This window comes from Lissotriton vulgaris, chromosome 9 (assembly GCF_964263255.1).
Source record: "Lissotriton vulgaris chromosome 9, aLisVul1.2, whole genome shotgun sequence".
Lineage (NCBI taxonomy): Eukaryota > Metazoa > Chordata > Amphibia > Caudata > Salamandridae > Lissotriton > Lissotriton vulgaris.
This window is the reverse complement of record NC_141697.1, coordinates 556,256,822-556,273,277: the sequence shown is the minus strand read 5'-3', so window position 1 is coordinate 556,273,277 and position 16,456 is coordinate 556,256,822. Positions and strand designations below refer to the sequence as shown.

Here is a 16,456-nt window from a genome sequence, read left to right as displayed (position 1 = left end):
CTGTATTGTATACTCCTTTGAACTCTTGTGGAGAACTGTGCTGGTTCACTTACCTCAACGTCATTGCGGACTCACTGCGAATACCTTGGCTGAGCACTTCAGCAATTTGTAGTTTCCATTTATTTACTTATTTTGTCTTGTATTTGTTTTCTCCTGATTGTTTTACTTATTACTATTATTATTGTTCTTATTATTTGTCATTTCTTGTAACTCAATAAAAATGATTTGAAATCAAATGGATTTTAATACTGCAGTGGTTAATGTGCTTCTTGCTGTACCCCTGACTCGAACTATTCATAAGTTAAGAACGCACAATTGTTGTCTAAAAAAAAAAGTCCAGTTTCACGGATGTAAATGGCTAAATGAAAGTTTCAAGAATTTTATTAATTCTGAAAAGGAAACAAAAAGATAACCTGATGTGCGAGATAATACCTGTGGCATGTGGAAATAGCTTTTTGAAAAAGCAGTGGATAGTCCTTTTAATTCTTTATTGTACTCCTATTTCCTTAGCTAGACGTAAGCAGTAGTCTTCAGTTGGATCTCAAGGGGAAGTGAACATTTTTGTTTTCATTCCCTTTTGTCTCTTTACTGACATGCCAGGAATTTGATAATAGATAAACATCAATAGATGTGAAACAAAATATTTCAGATTTTGCAGTACCGCTCTCAACACATCTTATTCCTGTGCCAGATGAAAACAAATGTTAACAGCTAGAAATATTATGAGTGACATTCCAGCCTTAGAATGTCACTGTACTTTTCTTATAGCGTTGCTAGTAATAAGGGCCTGATTATGCGTTTGACAGTTTTGGAACAGGCCGGCATTCCAGCGCCCCTGCTCCAAGACCGCCAAACCCGTAGTTTGGCTGCCCGCTGTATTCTGATTGGAATACAGGTCAGGCGGTTCTGCAGCGACGAACCCACGGCGATGCCTTTCAAAGGCTGATATCTGAGCCTTAGGAGCGCCCCAGTACATTCCTACACACCAAGGACTGGCAGGTCCATGCCATGCAGGAATTGGGGGTGCATACATACAAGGGGCACTGCATGTGCCCCCCTGCATGCATCCCCTGGTCCTGAGGCAACAGGGGGTCCTGTAGGGCACCCTTAGGTTCCTCACCAACACTTTTCGTGGCGGCTCACCTCCATGAAAACCGTGGAGGTGAGGAAACTCGGAATATGCAGCTGCACTACCAGCATATGGCAACCTTCAGACCGCTGCAAAACCACTAGGGATCACAGATTCATGGCGGTAGCAGTGGTCCTATGGCTTTTAGACTGCCCAACTCATAATACGGCGGTCAGACCACTGCAGCCCCCAAGTGCTTACTTCTTTGCCAATAGTGAAAGATGTGAATACGCGGTTACAAAATATTCTTTTTAAAATGGGCGTCCTCCCTCTACAAAAGTAATGTTTCTTTTTAGAAAACAAAGAGGAAAAAAAGGTGAATCATTGACTATAGCTTTGGTTACGAAGCAGAACTCCTGTCCTAGAGTCTTTCAACGTTTTTTTTCTCTCTTGTTGAAACCTAATTTGCTCCTGAAACTTAATTTCTCGCAAAAGGAGGGAACGGTGGCTTTTAGTGTGAAACCTCTTGACCTACTTGATGCAGCAGTGATTTTATGATATAGCAATATCTGAGTGAGTGCTGGTGTTTCATATTAAGGCAGACTGTGTACATGGTAACATTTATTCTAATCAAGGGTACAGAGTACAGCATATTATGGTAGTAAACACACAAACTAAATTTGAACAATAGCTAGCTTTAACTACAGTGCAAGGATTCTGCTAAGAGGCCTTGGCATTGTTCCTTTAAGCCATCCGTTCTCCTTCCTTCCAGAAGAGAAATTTCAGCACGAAGTACATGGCTCTGGCTCTATTTTCGTTGACTTTTTTTAAAAGCGAGAAAGACAAATGCATATAGAAATCTTGTATACAAAATATAAACAAACACTTTCTTCTTCAGTAAATTTGAATAGACTACTGCCTATTCATTCTAACCAATGCACCTGAATCAATTAATTATTAGTTTCTAATAAATTAAAACTTTTTCACAATGACATTTGCCATTCAGGCTGTTCGGCATTTAACCCTTTCCGTGCTGATGACTGAACCGCTCCATCATCAGCTGTGGTGGCGCTGTGCTGATGACGGAGCGGTTCCGCCATGGCCCGCCCGACGCGCCTGCGCGGCGCTGATTTCGCGCCTGCGCGGCGCTGATTTCGCGCCAGCGCAGCGCGTTCTATTAAGCGGGCGGGGCCATGACGGAACCGCTCCGTCATGAGCACTGCTCAACCGCGGCTGGTGACGGAGCGGTTCCGTCACCAGCATGGGCGCGCCGCGCGGCCCCCTTAGCGCTGCGGCGGAATAGCCGCCGCAGCGATGCGGTTAATGAGGTGGAAAATAAAGCATGTTTTGAATATCTAATGCTTTACAATTTTTCATGTCATTTTTCTTTTGGCACGAGATGAAAATACTCATATAAATCCATGTTCTTGTTCATAACTTGTTTTTTTTTCTTTAGCCTTTATTTAGGGATTGCTGTTCCAGTACCTCTGAACAAGAGACTGAGCTTCCTTAATTAGAAGCTTGTCTTTTGTTGACTCTGATTACTGTATCAACAGCTTTCCCTCTCTCTGCAGTGGGGGAATGCTTGCTATTCTCTTCAACATGTATGACTATCAAAGGAGATCCTATAAAGTAAAAGGTACTTGCCTCTTATCATAGTTCCTTGTCTTAGGTAGCTTGTTTAAATTCTTTAAACCAATCCTTTCACTAGAGACGGGATCAGAATTTGAGGCCAGTTCTGTCTTTTTCAACTGTCAATGACCAAACCTCTGTTCATCTCTTAATGTAATTCTGGTATGGTGGAGGCTCCCATTTAGGGACTTTGAGAGTGAAGAACAAATTTTATTTCGGCATGGAAATGTGTTGCTCGATTGCCCCATATTCTTTTTTCAGTTTCTTTCTTTTTTTCTGTATTGTAGAGAATATAACTTAAAATCTCTTGTAGTTTGCTGTTATTCAGACATGAAGTGTGTGTGTAAGAGGACAATTGGATAGAGATTTTTAAAAAAATGTATATCTCTTACAAAAGTGAATTCAGGATCCCGTTAAGGGGCCTCAATATTCAGTATCTATGAATTTAACAAAGATTCTCATGGCGGTGCATTAGGATTACAAACAACTAACTTTTCCTCACTTTTGAATTTATCTTTCCGCTAGCATTAAAGTGCAAATACCGACTAACCATTGTCTTGGAGATAAATCAGAGAACTCCAAACCTGAAGTGCAGTCGGGCCTAGAGAACCTTTTTTCAGTATTGTAATTATTCAATACAATGCCATAACAGTGTGAGACCGATGTGAATTTAGGGTATATAAGCATGTTACAATGAAAAATCAAAAATATAGGCAGATGATCCCTCTTTTCATGAGCTGTATTTGTTAGGTAGATTATCATAATTATTGTGAATAGTCGGGCTTAACTATGGACTTGATCACACATTTAAGGTTGTCAGTATGGGTAACAAATACAGGTAGTCTGATCCCAGTTCCAGGGTCCTTTAAGTCTACACAAAAGCCTCATTGAAGCAATGTATGAAACTTGGCCTTATAAGGGCGCATTGACATTGGCCTGTGGAAAGGACGAAAGAGGGGGGCAAGGCAAATTTTGAGATATTAATTGTATCCTTCACGCTTCCATTCATATAAATAAACAAAACACACTTCCAAAAATAAGTATCAATCATTGGTTTCTTGCAGAGGGTGATAAGTTCTCCACTGTCTTGGATATATAGTTCAAAATTTGAATAAATATTGATGTTCAAAATTTGTAGGTCGTGCCATTCTTATATTAGACATTTTAAAACAAAAGTATTGAACATTTGAGTGATTGCAGATCCACCTTCTCCCATTACTGCTCTCCAACCTGCCCGAGATAAGTCTGACAATCTGTTATAATCATGTTAGAAAGAAGCACATACGGGAAGATTTTGTTACAGGTAACTTGAACTTCAGTGTTTAATTTTTCTAGAACAAATAACGTAATCCATGATTGCTTTCTATTCGTTGGTTGTAGCAACAAATGTGGTCCATGATCCTTTTCTCACTAAAAGGTCTGCAACTTTCTAGGCTCTGTTTTCCCTTACTCACCATTACTTAGAACGTCCATTTTTTTCTCAACCCCTATATCTCTCTCACTTAAGTACCCCTTTGGCCTGGCTCCCTTACTCATTTTTCTTCATCTTTCCCATATGTTTGTGTTTTTGCTTTCCACTGCAGACCCTGATGTTCCTGGTTCGAGATTGGAGCTTTCCATATGAATATGGCTACGGATTGTCTGGAGGGCAGCCCTTCTTGGAAAAGAGACTGCGGGTAAAGTTTAGACTCTATCTCTGCGTCAAACCTAAGAAATTAAGATGCACTCAATTTTTGTAGAGTTTGTGTCCCTTTTGTTTAAATTCTGTTCTCAGAGAGGTTGATATGACAAACCTTCCCTTGCTCTGCTACTAAGATCTAGATATCCCGTCCAAATCCACCAGGTTTATTTATTCATACTGTTTTATGTATTGCTAACATTACCCAGAGGCGTTACGAGTGCTTTACATCGACAAAGTTAAAAGGTCACAAATACAATGTGGAAAATTACTAAAAAAGAAACAATAACAGTCTAATTGATTAACAAAGCAATCAATTGAATGCAAATATGGAATCATTCATGCAGTTATAGGGGGGAAAACATATACTGTGTCGAGAAGCCGAAAAACAACAAGGGGCGATAAGGGTCATATGGGAACACAACAACCAGACGGAGGGATGGGGAGAAATGAGTGAGAGGCATTACCAAATTCCTGGAAAAATAGAAGTATCTTTGAAGGAGTAGAAGGTTCTGGTCTCTCAGGTATCCAAAGAGGTGGATGTGCATAAAATGATGGCTTAGGTTAGTTGGGGGAAGGTCCGAGAATTCCTGACACTAGTCGAAGTCCCTGAGAAAGAGTGCTATAGGTGGTTCTCGCGTGAAAGTTGGTTACTACAGAAGAAGTGCATCTGAGCTACAAAGGGATCTGAGACCACTTGAACTTTTCTGCTTCAATGTCGAGTATTGGCAGATGGAGACAAGAAGTACATTGGGGGCAATGCATGCAGTCTTTTTAATTGCTCTAGCATCAGTGGAAAGCCAGCATAGTACTTGAGTAATAAGGTAGGATTTTTTGGTTCTGTAGCAAATCTGGTATATGCAAGCAACAGTGCTTTCAGGGGAACGAGGTGGACTCTAACAAGAACGGTCAGAAGGGAGTTACTATAGTGTGGTCTGCAGAGCACCAATATTGAATTAGCTTCTTAAGGTATTGTTCTGATATGAATTGACAAACCCCTATAGTAGCCTCATTTGACAGCTAACACTCATCTCCATTGTACAGGTTAAGCTGCATGTGTAGAAAAAGCCTGGGGAGTAAGGGACAGATGTATGTAGCGCTGGTTGCAATTAGTGAGCAACATTTTTGCAACCAGTGTGCTATTTTGTAAACCGACCTGTGTGCTAATAGGTCAGTTCACAAAATACAGATTCCTAGTGGGCCGCAGTTTGATCTACGTATGGACATTAATGAGGTAAGTTGCAAATTTTGACGGACTATAAATCGCAGCATTCACAGGGATGGTGGCCTGCTGAGATCAGTGGACTACCATGTCTCTGATTTCTTTCAAATAAAGCAACTTATTTAGCTATGCAAGTCGTTTTCCTTAGAGGAAAACGGGATGCTATAAAAAAATGAAAAGATTTTACTATCATGTTTGTAAGAATAATTAGTGATTCATGGGACCACAGAGTGCTCTTCAAAAAATATATGTTTGAGGCATGTGTAGATGCACATGCTTTGCATACTCTTGCCATCTAGTGTTGGATCTGGATGTGTGCAAGTTGTTTTTCTTCGAAGAAGTCTTTTAAGTCACAAGTTCGAGTGACTCCTCCTCTTGGTGATAATGCGCCTGTGCATCGACTCCATTATTAGATTTTCTTTCCACTGTCTGATTCAGATGAGTTTGCCTATGCTACCCACCCATCGATGCCGAGCTGACCGTCCACATCCACTGCTTTGGTACAGAGTGGAGCATCGGCACCGAAACACAAACACTGCTCAGATCCGAAACTTTCCAAGCCGGCTCTGAAAAAGCCTCCCGAAAATCCTGTGGAGCCCATTCTCCATAGATTACTGGAGCTATTGCATGCTCGACCATGGCAGATAACCGATTCAGCCTCAAACTGGAGGTATCTTCGCAAACTCTCCGGCTCCAACACTGCCATTATCAAAACGACAGCTGTCTTTTCAAGAGGCTCTTGATGCACCTACTCCACCGAAAAGGAATAAAAGGGACAAGGCAACTAGTCCTTTACCTCTTCCACCACCCTCGCCACCTCCAATTGCATAACCAAACTTGAGAGGGCCCTCCTGCAAAGTACATAGAGAGCCCTCCCTCTGTACTCACTGAGGAGCTCTTAGGGCAGGGTACTGTGCTGAGGGGGCCCCCTGAAGCTCAGCGTCCCCCCTCCGCACTGTGGGAGCCTTTGTTACGCCACTGACCACCACCACCACCACCAGACTCACCATCTCCACCAGTCTGTTGAGGATCTCCTAGGCATTTCACATCCAGGATCCCCTGGGAATAATACAGGTGGACGCGATGCAGGTGATGACACTTTTGGGGCACCACCACATTTAGACCCCTGGGAGGCCTACGATATAGATCCTTCATGGGACACAAATCCAGGCTTATACCCTGCAGGGCCATCCTCTCCTGAGGATTCCACTACATATCAGAAGCTAATAGCTAGGGCTGCTACTTTCCATGACGTGCAGCTGTACAAAGAACCTCTAGAAGAGGATTTCATATAGAAAACACTGTCATCTTCACATAGGTTCACTCAATACCTACCTATTTTTAAGGGCATGTTACCCCACACAGATGTAATTTTCTAAGACGTTGTTTGGGCCAGAAAAATAATACCTAGGGTTGACAAAAATTATAAACCCTCTCCTTCAGATCCCTTTATATTCAAGAACAAATACCAACAGACTCGATAGTTCGCAAGAGAAAATTCACAAGCTAGCGGTGATGCACAAGGAGAGCAAGTGCCATCACACCTTGTTAGACTCTTCCTCGGACATATAGCTGTAGTGGCACAGCATAACAGAATATCATCTTAAATACAGTATATATATTTTCATGACCCCATAATCAACGTCCTATTAGCCAACATGCACTTATAATTCTTCATCCTTGGTGGGGCCTGTGGGGGTTTTGTCTGTAAATCAAGAATATACCTGCATTTCATGTGTCTAAGCTGTTTAGTTCCGTTACCCCCAAGTGCATTCTTACATATCCTGTCAGTACCAAAACTGTCAACTTCGATACATCTCATTGGTGCATTACTGAGAAGTGCCTTGTTACTGGGTAGGTGGTATCCAAATTCCGAATAGCTCCTTGGTGCTCCTAGACACGTTTCCGGAGAGGAAAAGTCGTGCTTCCTACATACATAAGATTGCAGGGGCACATCAGAATGTATACACAAAAATCTGAAGAGCAAGTGAGAAACTGTCTGATATATCCCTTTTGTCCTCGAGAGGATATGTATTGACTGTTATTGGGAATACATTTACAAGCCTTGCATCTACCACATTCGAAGAAGCGTCTAGGTTTAGCCAACCAAGTTTCTCCTTTGGATCCCCTTACATGGTAACTATGAGTCAAAAGGTCACCTAAAGATTTGCCTTTTCTGTATGTTACGGAGGGTCTGATGGGCAATTTCAAGCCTATAACCCCATCCATTCTGAGAATAGCCCAATGTTTACTCGTAATGGTTCTTATCTTATGAGACTACCTATTCTAGGTGGCTATCAAACGTGCACACTCTTCTTCCTGTGGTTTATTTATACTGGGAAATAAATGTTGGTTTCTAGTCACTGAACATTCTTTTCTATCTGCTACATTCAAGAACTTATCATTTTACCCTCTTTCCTTAAATTTAACAGTCATTTGCATTTTTTGTTTCTGAAATTCCTTCAGTATTGCACACTTGTTTGATCAGCATTTTGCCATAGGGAATGCTATAGACAACATTTCTGGGATGATTGTCTCTAAAAGTGTAAGACCCTATTACCTGCTATTACCTGCTGTTTATTTTCGGAATATGCTAGAGTAGATATGACCCTTCTCGACCAGTAGTTACACCTCCAAAAAATCAATTTAGGTTTGGCTCATTCTGGTGGTAAACCTCAAATTATAATGATTCTTATTTAATAGTTGCAAAACTCTTTGGGTTTCCTCCAAATTCCCATTTCACAACACAGATAAATCATTGATATATCTGGTCCACAAGGCTATATATTTAGTGAACTGTTCTTTCTGGTTGAACCAGGCCACCTGCTCCGACCAGCCCATCACAAGATTCTCAAAGCTGGGAGCGTCGTTTGTGTCCATCGCAGTCCAAATAAGCTGCCTGTAATATGTATATTGAACATAAATACATTTTCCTTCAAACAATATTTAATCATACTCCGTAACATCTTATTATGTTTGTGGAAGCAGATAGTCTTAGTTATTAAGATTTAATTCACATGCTTGCACTCCAAGATGATGATCAATGAATGTACAAAGAGAGGTAACATCCTTGGTAATCATCACATATGTGTCCATCCAATCATTATCTTGCATCGAAGTTAAAAAACATGGCAGACACAGAGGGAAAGAGAAAGTGGTTGATGTAAATGGCTGTATTCTCCAGAAACACTCCATTAAAGGAAATGTTTGGCCTTCCTGGTGGATTACACTCACACATACTCTTATGAACCTTGGGCAACAAATAAAAGCATAATGCCTTAGGATAATCTTTGCTCAGAAACAAGTACTACTCAAAATCCAAAATGCCCCGATTGTGCCATTGTAAGAGAAAATCATGATATTTTTGTACCGATTCTTTATAGTTAGTGTAACCATGCGCTTTATAAGCTAAATATATTATTATTATACACATCCAATGAGATAATCTCATAACATCGTCTGATTCGGCTGTCTCAATGCCTCATTTTCATACATCGTAGCAACCATCACAACTATATTACAACTCTGTCACCACCCTTGTTTGAGGGTTTGATACCTATAGTATCATCAGATTTTAATAATTTTAATGCTTGTTTCTGTATATCAGACCACTATTGTGAATCCCTATTGATCCTGTTTCTCGGTCACCAGTTCTTTCACTACAATTTCATGAAACACATCAATATTATCATGCGTAATAAAGGGTATCATTCTTGATTTTAATTTAAAGCCACTTCCACTGGGAGTGTTGACATCTTTTTCCAAATTATTCATGATATCATTCAATTAAATAGCAGGATTCTCTGATTCTTCTTCTCCCAACAGTGCTTCAAGGGCCAGAAGGCAGACAACTTCCCCAATCTTAATGTCCTACTCCTTAGTCACGCAACCTGCAAAAATTGATCTTCCAGCAGACATTGAAGTTATTTTAATTTCCTTATAAAGAGATACAAATCAATACGTGTCTGCGTGTAGGCAAATCGACCTACCGCATGAATATTAATGAGATAAGTCGCAATTTGTGACCCATTAGGACTAATAGCATCACAGGGATAGTGACCTGCTGGGGTCAGCAAACCACTGTGTCTGTGATTGCTTTTTAATAAAGGAAAGCGGGTTGCATTTAAAAAGGAAAACTTTGAAGTAAAACATTTTTTTTAACATTCTCAAAGGAGAAGAGTCCCTTTGCAAATGGTTACCACTACCGTTTAGTTGTTGGTAATAAAGGAATATTTTGCAGCCGCAATTCGGTTGCAAAACATTCATACATAGCATTGCAATTCAGTAGCCCTAAGCATGCCCCTTCCAAATACTAAATCTCTAAACCAAATTGCGATTTGGTAACAAGTTGCAGAATCATAATTTGGCTTTTTGCACATATGTAAGAGCATTTTTGCGGCCAAACCGGCCCAATTGGGCGTTTCCAACCGCAAAAATGGTTTGTACATATTGCCCATGAAAAGGTTAACTTGAAAGAGAATTCTGAAGAGGTTTCAGCCAGATTGAGTGAGGCATTTAGAAATAGTTGAGGGGTGTGGAGTAACACACTGGGAGTACAAGACAAGGAATTATAATGAAGCACAAGTTTTGGGATTGCGCAGGAAAGTTAATATCTAAAAGAGCAAGAAGATCAAGAAAGTCATTGGATTGCCAATATAGGGCAGGAACATGGACAATGTTTAAACCTTTTACAAACCTGCCAGGTTTCCGTGGGGAGCTGAAACCCAATCATTTCAAGCGCTACCTTTTCAGAAGATCACAAAAACAGAATGTGGTAGCACTCAAACAAAGCAGCAAATAACCATCGCAGGAGTTTCCCTTCAGTAAGGTTTGCTTTCAGTAAGGCCTCATATTATGATAGACTTAATTCTTGCATCTGTCTTTTCATTTTCAGCCTGTGTTAACAGTAAAATACAGACAATTTTTCATTAACGTAATCTTCCATTACAATAGATAAATATTCACTGCGTTACTTTCTTTATATCATAGAGTTTCAAAGCCTCTAAAGCACTTCATAGGAACTCAACCTTGTTAAGTAGTGCAGCCTGTCAGTGCTGCAGAACAGCACAAATGGTAATAATACCCTGATATGTCTTCTAACCACTCCAAAACCATTGCCTCCGAAAAACTGCACATTCAAAAACAAAAATTGTGGTAGTACTCAAATTGAGCAGCAGCATTTCAGAGGTGCTTGCCGAAAGTAAGGCTGATATCACATAGGCTTCATAGCATTATTGTAGAAGCAGTCCTTCCATCTCTCATTTCCCTTTCAATTTTCATTTATCAGACTGACCAATTATCTGTGAGGTAATCTTTTGTAACAGAGGTTCTTTCCTGATATCGTGATTTTTCTTTCCCATTAACGCTTTTAAAACTAACCTGGTTAGGGCTTGCTGACTTTGTTGTACAAACAGTTATGTGTCTTGCACATGTGGGGAGGATGGGGTCAGGGTTTAGAATGTGGGAAGTATACCAGGTTGATTTGTGTAACCTACCCACATCCGTGTGATAGGGGTACAGTTGATATTTCTCTATGGGTAATTCTTTCTGGCGGCAATCAGGAAGCCTTTCAGAAGTTCTGATATGATGTTTGGTTGAACAGTATACCAGTCTGTTGGTTGCATCCATGAGTTGGTTCTGGGACAGTGGGTCTGCCTGTGGATTTCTTTGTGCACCTACTGCATGGTCCAATATATTTAGTTTCCAGCACTGTGGTCAAGGCTTTTTGACATGGTGACTGGAAATTACCATCGTGCAGCATTGGCAGAGCACCCCAACCCACTTATTTCCAGTTCCCATGTGTATTTTCCCAGTGTTATTTGTGTTTCCTCAAGATCCCAGGTTCAGATATCTATTTCTTCAGCTTCTTGTCACCTAATCTACCTCAGATCTGGTTGGTCCTTTGAGGTTTTTCTTTGTGTTACTTTCCTCAGCACTTAAGGTATCTAATGTCAGTCTTGCTTTGAGGTCTTTGGCAATCAGGGTGGCAGTCAATATAGTTGTCTTCTCTTTTTTGAAGCTTTTTAAGCTAGCTCCACAAGTTGTGATAGGAGATGTATAAATACTTTGTAGAGTTAATGGTGTGGAGTGTGATTGAATCTCTGGTGCTTGCTATATAGATGTACTGGGGCATGTTTGTGGTGATAATATTCTTTTGGACGAAAGGAGGTGGGGTGTACTGTGTGGGTTAGGTTGATGGGACTGGCGTTCTGATGTATGCAGGAGAGTATCATTGCAGTGGGCTGGCAGGTTTGGTGTACCCTCTTTTTCAGAGGTGTGAACTGTAGTTTATGGCAGATTGGTCTGATGTGGTCATTAGGTTCTGCGTTATATTTATTTACATGTGTTATAATGGTTATAGTAGGGTGATGCATGTATGTTTTATTACAGTACAGGAGAGGTGTTATCTTGTGTTGTGTGTGGGAGAGTTGAAGTTTGATTAGTGCATTGGCCAGCACCGGAGGGGAAAGCACTGGGTGCGGAATATAGGAGTGAGTTAAAGAGACACACGGCAATGAGAAATGATTTGGCCTTTGGGCAGCAGTCATAGAAAGTGCGTATATATCTGGTTTTCCAAGTTAGATGGGTGGGAGGGTCAGCCAGTGTCAATCATTTCTTCAGGATACAACATAATCTAGTTAGTGAGGTGTCGCGCTTCAAGAGCCTGGTGGGGGGGCGGGGGACCCAGCGAGTGGGAGGGAGAGAGGAGCATATGGGGATGGGGTGTGGGTGAGTGGGAGCAGAAGCCTTTGATGTGGTGTGCGAGACCAGTGCGCGCTGGAGAAGCGCCACGCTTCCAAGAGTGAACATGTGAACCCAAGAGTTAACCCAAGTGAGCAGCACATCACTTATCTAGTTCTGTCAGCCTTTGAAAAAAGATTGTCTGAGGCCCGTCAGAAGTGTAAGAAACTGAAGGCATGTACGAGAGTAAACACGCAATGTAGATAACTCAGAGGCCGATTGTTTAAACCTCAGACGTCATATAAATACCAACATGATTGACATGGAAAGAGGAGTTGAAAGGATCGTCCGTCAATAGTGGCCTTAAGGTGATTGGCTGCAAGTATACATGTATAGGGATGTGGCTCGAGCTGCCGACTTTGGGCGTGGGGAAACAGTGTTCGAGTCCCGCCGGCTCTATTTTCAAAATGCAGACGTAATAATTAAATTTAAAGGCATCCAGGATCAGGTAAACAAACATTCTGGAGCAAAATAAAACAAGGGTTGGGGGCAATGCACGTAGCAGGCGCCCTCAAACCGCCCTGATCAAAGACATTCAAATGCTGCTTGAAAGCCAAAGCGGGAGGGGGAAGTGCAGGGATGCATGGAAAAAAGCCCTGGAACCACGTTCGATTAGAAATGCACTCTGATTGAGTCAGATTAGCAGGAAACCTAGAAATGCAAATGCTGTGTGTGAGCTCCAAAAGTGAAGAGTCAACCAAAACAAGCTGGGCCTGAAGAGCAGAGAAGGGCAGAAGCGAGCTGCCGACTTTGGGCGTAGGAAACCGTGTTCGAGTCCCAAAAACAAGTCGGATGGGGTGGGGGGCGGGGGAGAAGGGGAGTTAGCGAATGGGAGGGAAGCGCTGGTGAAGCGTCGCGCTTCAAGAGCCTGGTGGGGGTGGGGCGGGGAGCCAGTGAGTGGGAGGGAGGAAAGGAGCATATGGGGATGGGGTGTGAGTGAGGGGGAGCAGAAGCCTTTGATGGTGGTGTGCGAAGCCAAGCGCGCGCTGGAGAAGCGTCATGCTTCAAGAGTTAACATGCATTGTGAGAAATCTGCATGGGGTCTGCTTGGTCAGAGAGTTTGTTTCAGCTACATTACTCTCGTCTATTTATCCCTGCGGGATATAATAGTCGAGACCTAAAAAGGGTCTAGTACAGGAGCTGGCGAGGATGTAGCCTTACAGCTAGAGAGGTCGACCTCGAAGCTGGGGAATCAGGTTTGAGTCTCGGCACTGACGCTCAACATCCTGTGATTCTGGGCAAATCACTTAATCTCACCGCGCCTAGCAAAAATAATGTGTCATTCTGTAACGAAACTGGTGCTTATGTAAAGCACTCTGATACCTGATATCTAGGGTCTAGTTTGCGCTATATAAAACTCCCAAAATATATATATATATATATTTCATCTTCTGTTAAACTTTTGATTCTAATATATTTTTCTAGCATCTGTGCTTTTTCTGTGAAAAGAATGTACACCAAAGATAATGGTGCATTAGTCTGCAGGATTTTCTGTACAACTACTGTTAAGAATTGTTTCAGCGTCCTAAATTTGTTGCTCAAAAAAGGCGTGCAGAGTGGAAGTTGATCAGTACAAAATCAGTAAATATCTGTGTCCATTTCGAATCTTCTAAATCACCTCCTCCACATGGTTTAAACTAATATCTTGGTCAACTACCGATGCATTCAGAATATCTTGTTCCATCCTCCAACAGCCTATATTTTTTACCTGACTTTTAAAAATATAGCAATGAAGTGGTCAGCTTTAATGACCAACATGAATGTCTTACTCGGGCATCTGAACCTCCCACAAAAACTGCACATAATACATTTCAATCCCAATTCACAAAAATACAATCAATTCAAAGTGAGACATTGTGAACATGGTTTTTGGTACTACATCCAGCTGTGTCCAAATAATGATTTGGGGCACATCTGAAATGAGCATAAAAACCCTCCTCCATTTGATTTTATCAAGACCTTTTGTTCAAGAATTATGTTTTGTGGTAATGAGTCTGTGACTGAGTGGTGAGAAGGCTTTGGTCTACTATGAGACCCCACGCCCATGGTTAAACCCTGGCAAGAGCTGGGGACGGGAAGGGAGGTGATGGGGAAGGAGAGGAAAACATGCTTTTCTAAGTTGTGAAGATTTGGTCCCTGTTTGCAGGTAACCGAACATCAACACGAGGAAATACAGAATGTCCGCAAGCACATTCACTCCTGTTTCACGAACGTCAACTGTTTTCTCTTGCCGCATCCTGGCCTCAAAGTGGCCACCAGTCCCAATTTCGATGGGAGACTGAAAGGTAGGTGTGCCTGTCCTTGTAACGATCCTGCTCTTTTAATTGTTTTTTAAAATTTTGTTCACTGATACATTAATACTGTGAGTCAGTGGCGATCGCCATTGTAGCTTGGTTATAGATTGTAGCTGTGTAGAAGATGGTATTGATTTGGTAATATTGGCGGGACTGAAGGGTAGGATGTGGTGTGCGAGCGAACACGCACTGGGGCATGATGCTTGGATTGCAGTACAATTATGTCAGACGTAGGCTAAAAGATACAGAGGTTGGGAGGGGATAACCAGTTAGCAAGATCTTGCTTAGAAGAGATGAGTTTGCTGTTTTTTTACTAAAATACGGGATGCTTACTTATGGGTGTGCAGCGATAGATGCTGTATGTACCTTACGATGATATAATGCACAATATCTGTTGTACAGCATAGTAGCTGTAGGGTGACTTGCATAAGCGTTGGTCAGTAAGCGTACCTCAGTAAAGACCTGGAGCACCTCTCTTTATTTCCAGTACTAGGCTCTTCATGTAAATTTACAAATTAATGGTAGTCTGTCCCACTGTTTTCCTTTTTATACAGCAATCCTATTTAAGAAGCAGTCTTTTTGACTATATATATATATATATATATATATCATATCTTTGAGTTGTGAAAAGTGATATAGTTTGATTCTTCAGCAAACTTATACGAGTGCAGTATGATATGAAATATGAACACGAATAAGAAAATAAAAGTAATCTCAAACTTAGTGCCGGAGGGACAGTGGTGGTGGTGGTGGAGTGAAGAAAGTGTAATCTGACCGTTACACTACCGATAGTCTGTAGGGAGCAATGTGGAACTTCAACCTGGGAAACCTATATAGGGCAAGAGGATCTGGAAGTACCTGTTGTTCATCTGCATTCTTGGACTGGCCTAAATATTGATAATTGTTCACCTGTTGCCTGCTCATGGTGCCCACCCATCGTAAGGTGATCACTAGTCGTGGAGAGCCCGGACACAGTATGTGCAGTGAAGGTGGCCCCTTCTCTGAATCATTTACTTCAGACGAGTCGGAAATCCTATGGAACTCACATTTCCTAATCAAGTCAGGCATATGTCAGGCCATCATCCACACACCTCAATAGGCTCTTCACATAGGGTTTAAAAGGTTTCCATATATCCTCAAATAGGTGCATCTTGTCTGCTAGGTTTACCACCAGCTTTTCCATTGTGTATATGTGCCAAATATTTGGCCAACACAGCTCCAGGGGAGTGGGAGATTCTTCTTTCCAAAATGTGTGTTACCTTTACTGCCAACAAAATGTGTTATATTCATATGTTCATGATGCACACAGGGGATGTACTGTATTGTTGATCTCTTCCTTGTTGATATACTCTATATGTGATCTAGAAGATAGCAAATTAGGTATCCTTATTCTGTTCTTTATTGAAATCCTGAATACATGATACTAGGTGCTGTGGAAGGAGCCACCATACAGGTCATTTCACATTGTCTGTTCCCATCTCCCTTACCACTTTCTAACTCGCCCACACTCAGGATTCTACTTTTTATACCATGGCTCCCGATTCCACTGCAACAATTTTTTTACAGAGTTTAATATAGCGCAAACTTGACCTGAATCTGGTATCGGAGCGCTTTACATAGCACCAGTTGCATTACATGAGGACACATTCATTTTTGTTAGGCACGGGGAGATTAAGTGATTTGTCCAGAATCATTGGATGTTCAGCGTCATTGCAAAAACTCGAACGCAGATTCGAGGTCGACCGCCCTAGCCATTAGGCCAACTCCTCCCCCCATCTATCCCTCTCTGCCTCACTATCACATATAATCAAGACACCATA

At 41.6% G+C, this 16,456-nt stretch overlaps 1 protein-coding gene across 3 annotated transcripts in view; it reads left to right on the top strand.

Moving 5' to 3' along the window:
• The window catches only part of LOC147691774 (atlastin-3-like), a 269,624-nt gene that overhangs the window by 180,447 nt on the left and 72,721 nt on the right, over positions 1-16,456 (top strand). For all 3 annotated transcript variants that reach the window (XM_086938068.1, XM_086938066.1, XM_086938067.1), the window contains 2 exons: positions 4,285-4,377; positions 14,489-14,627. In XM_086938068.1, coding sequence (XP_086794194.1) covers positions 4,285-4,377; positions 14,489-14,627 — 232 coding nt within the window. The remainder of the gene's footprint in view (positions 1-4,284; positions 4,378-14,488; positions 14,628-16,456) is intronic.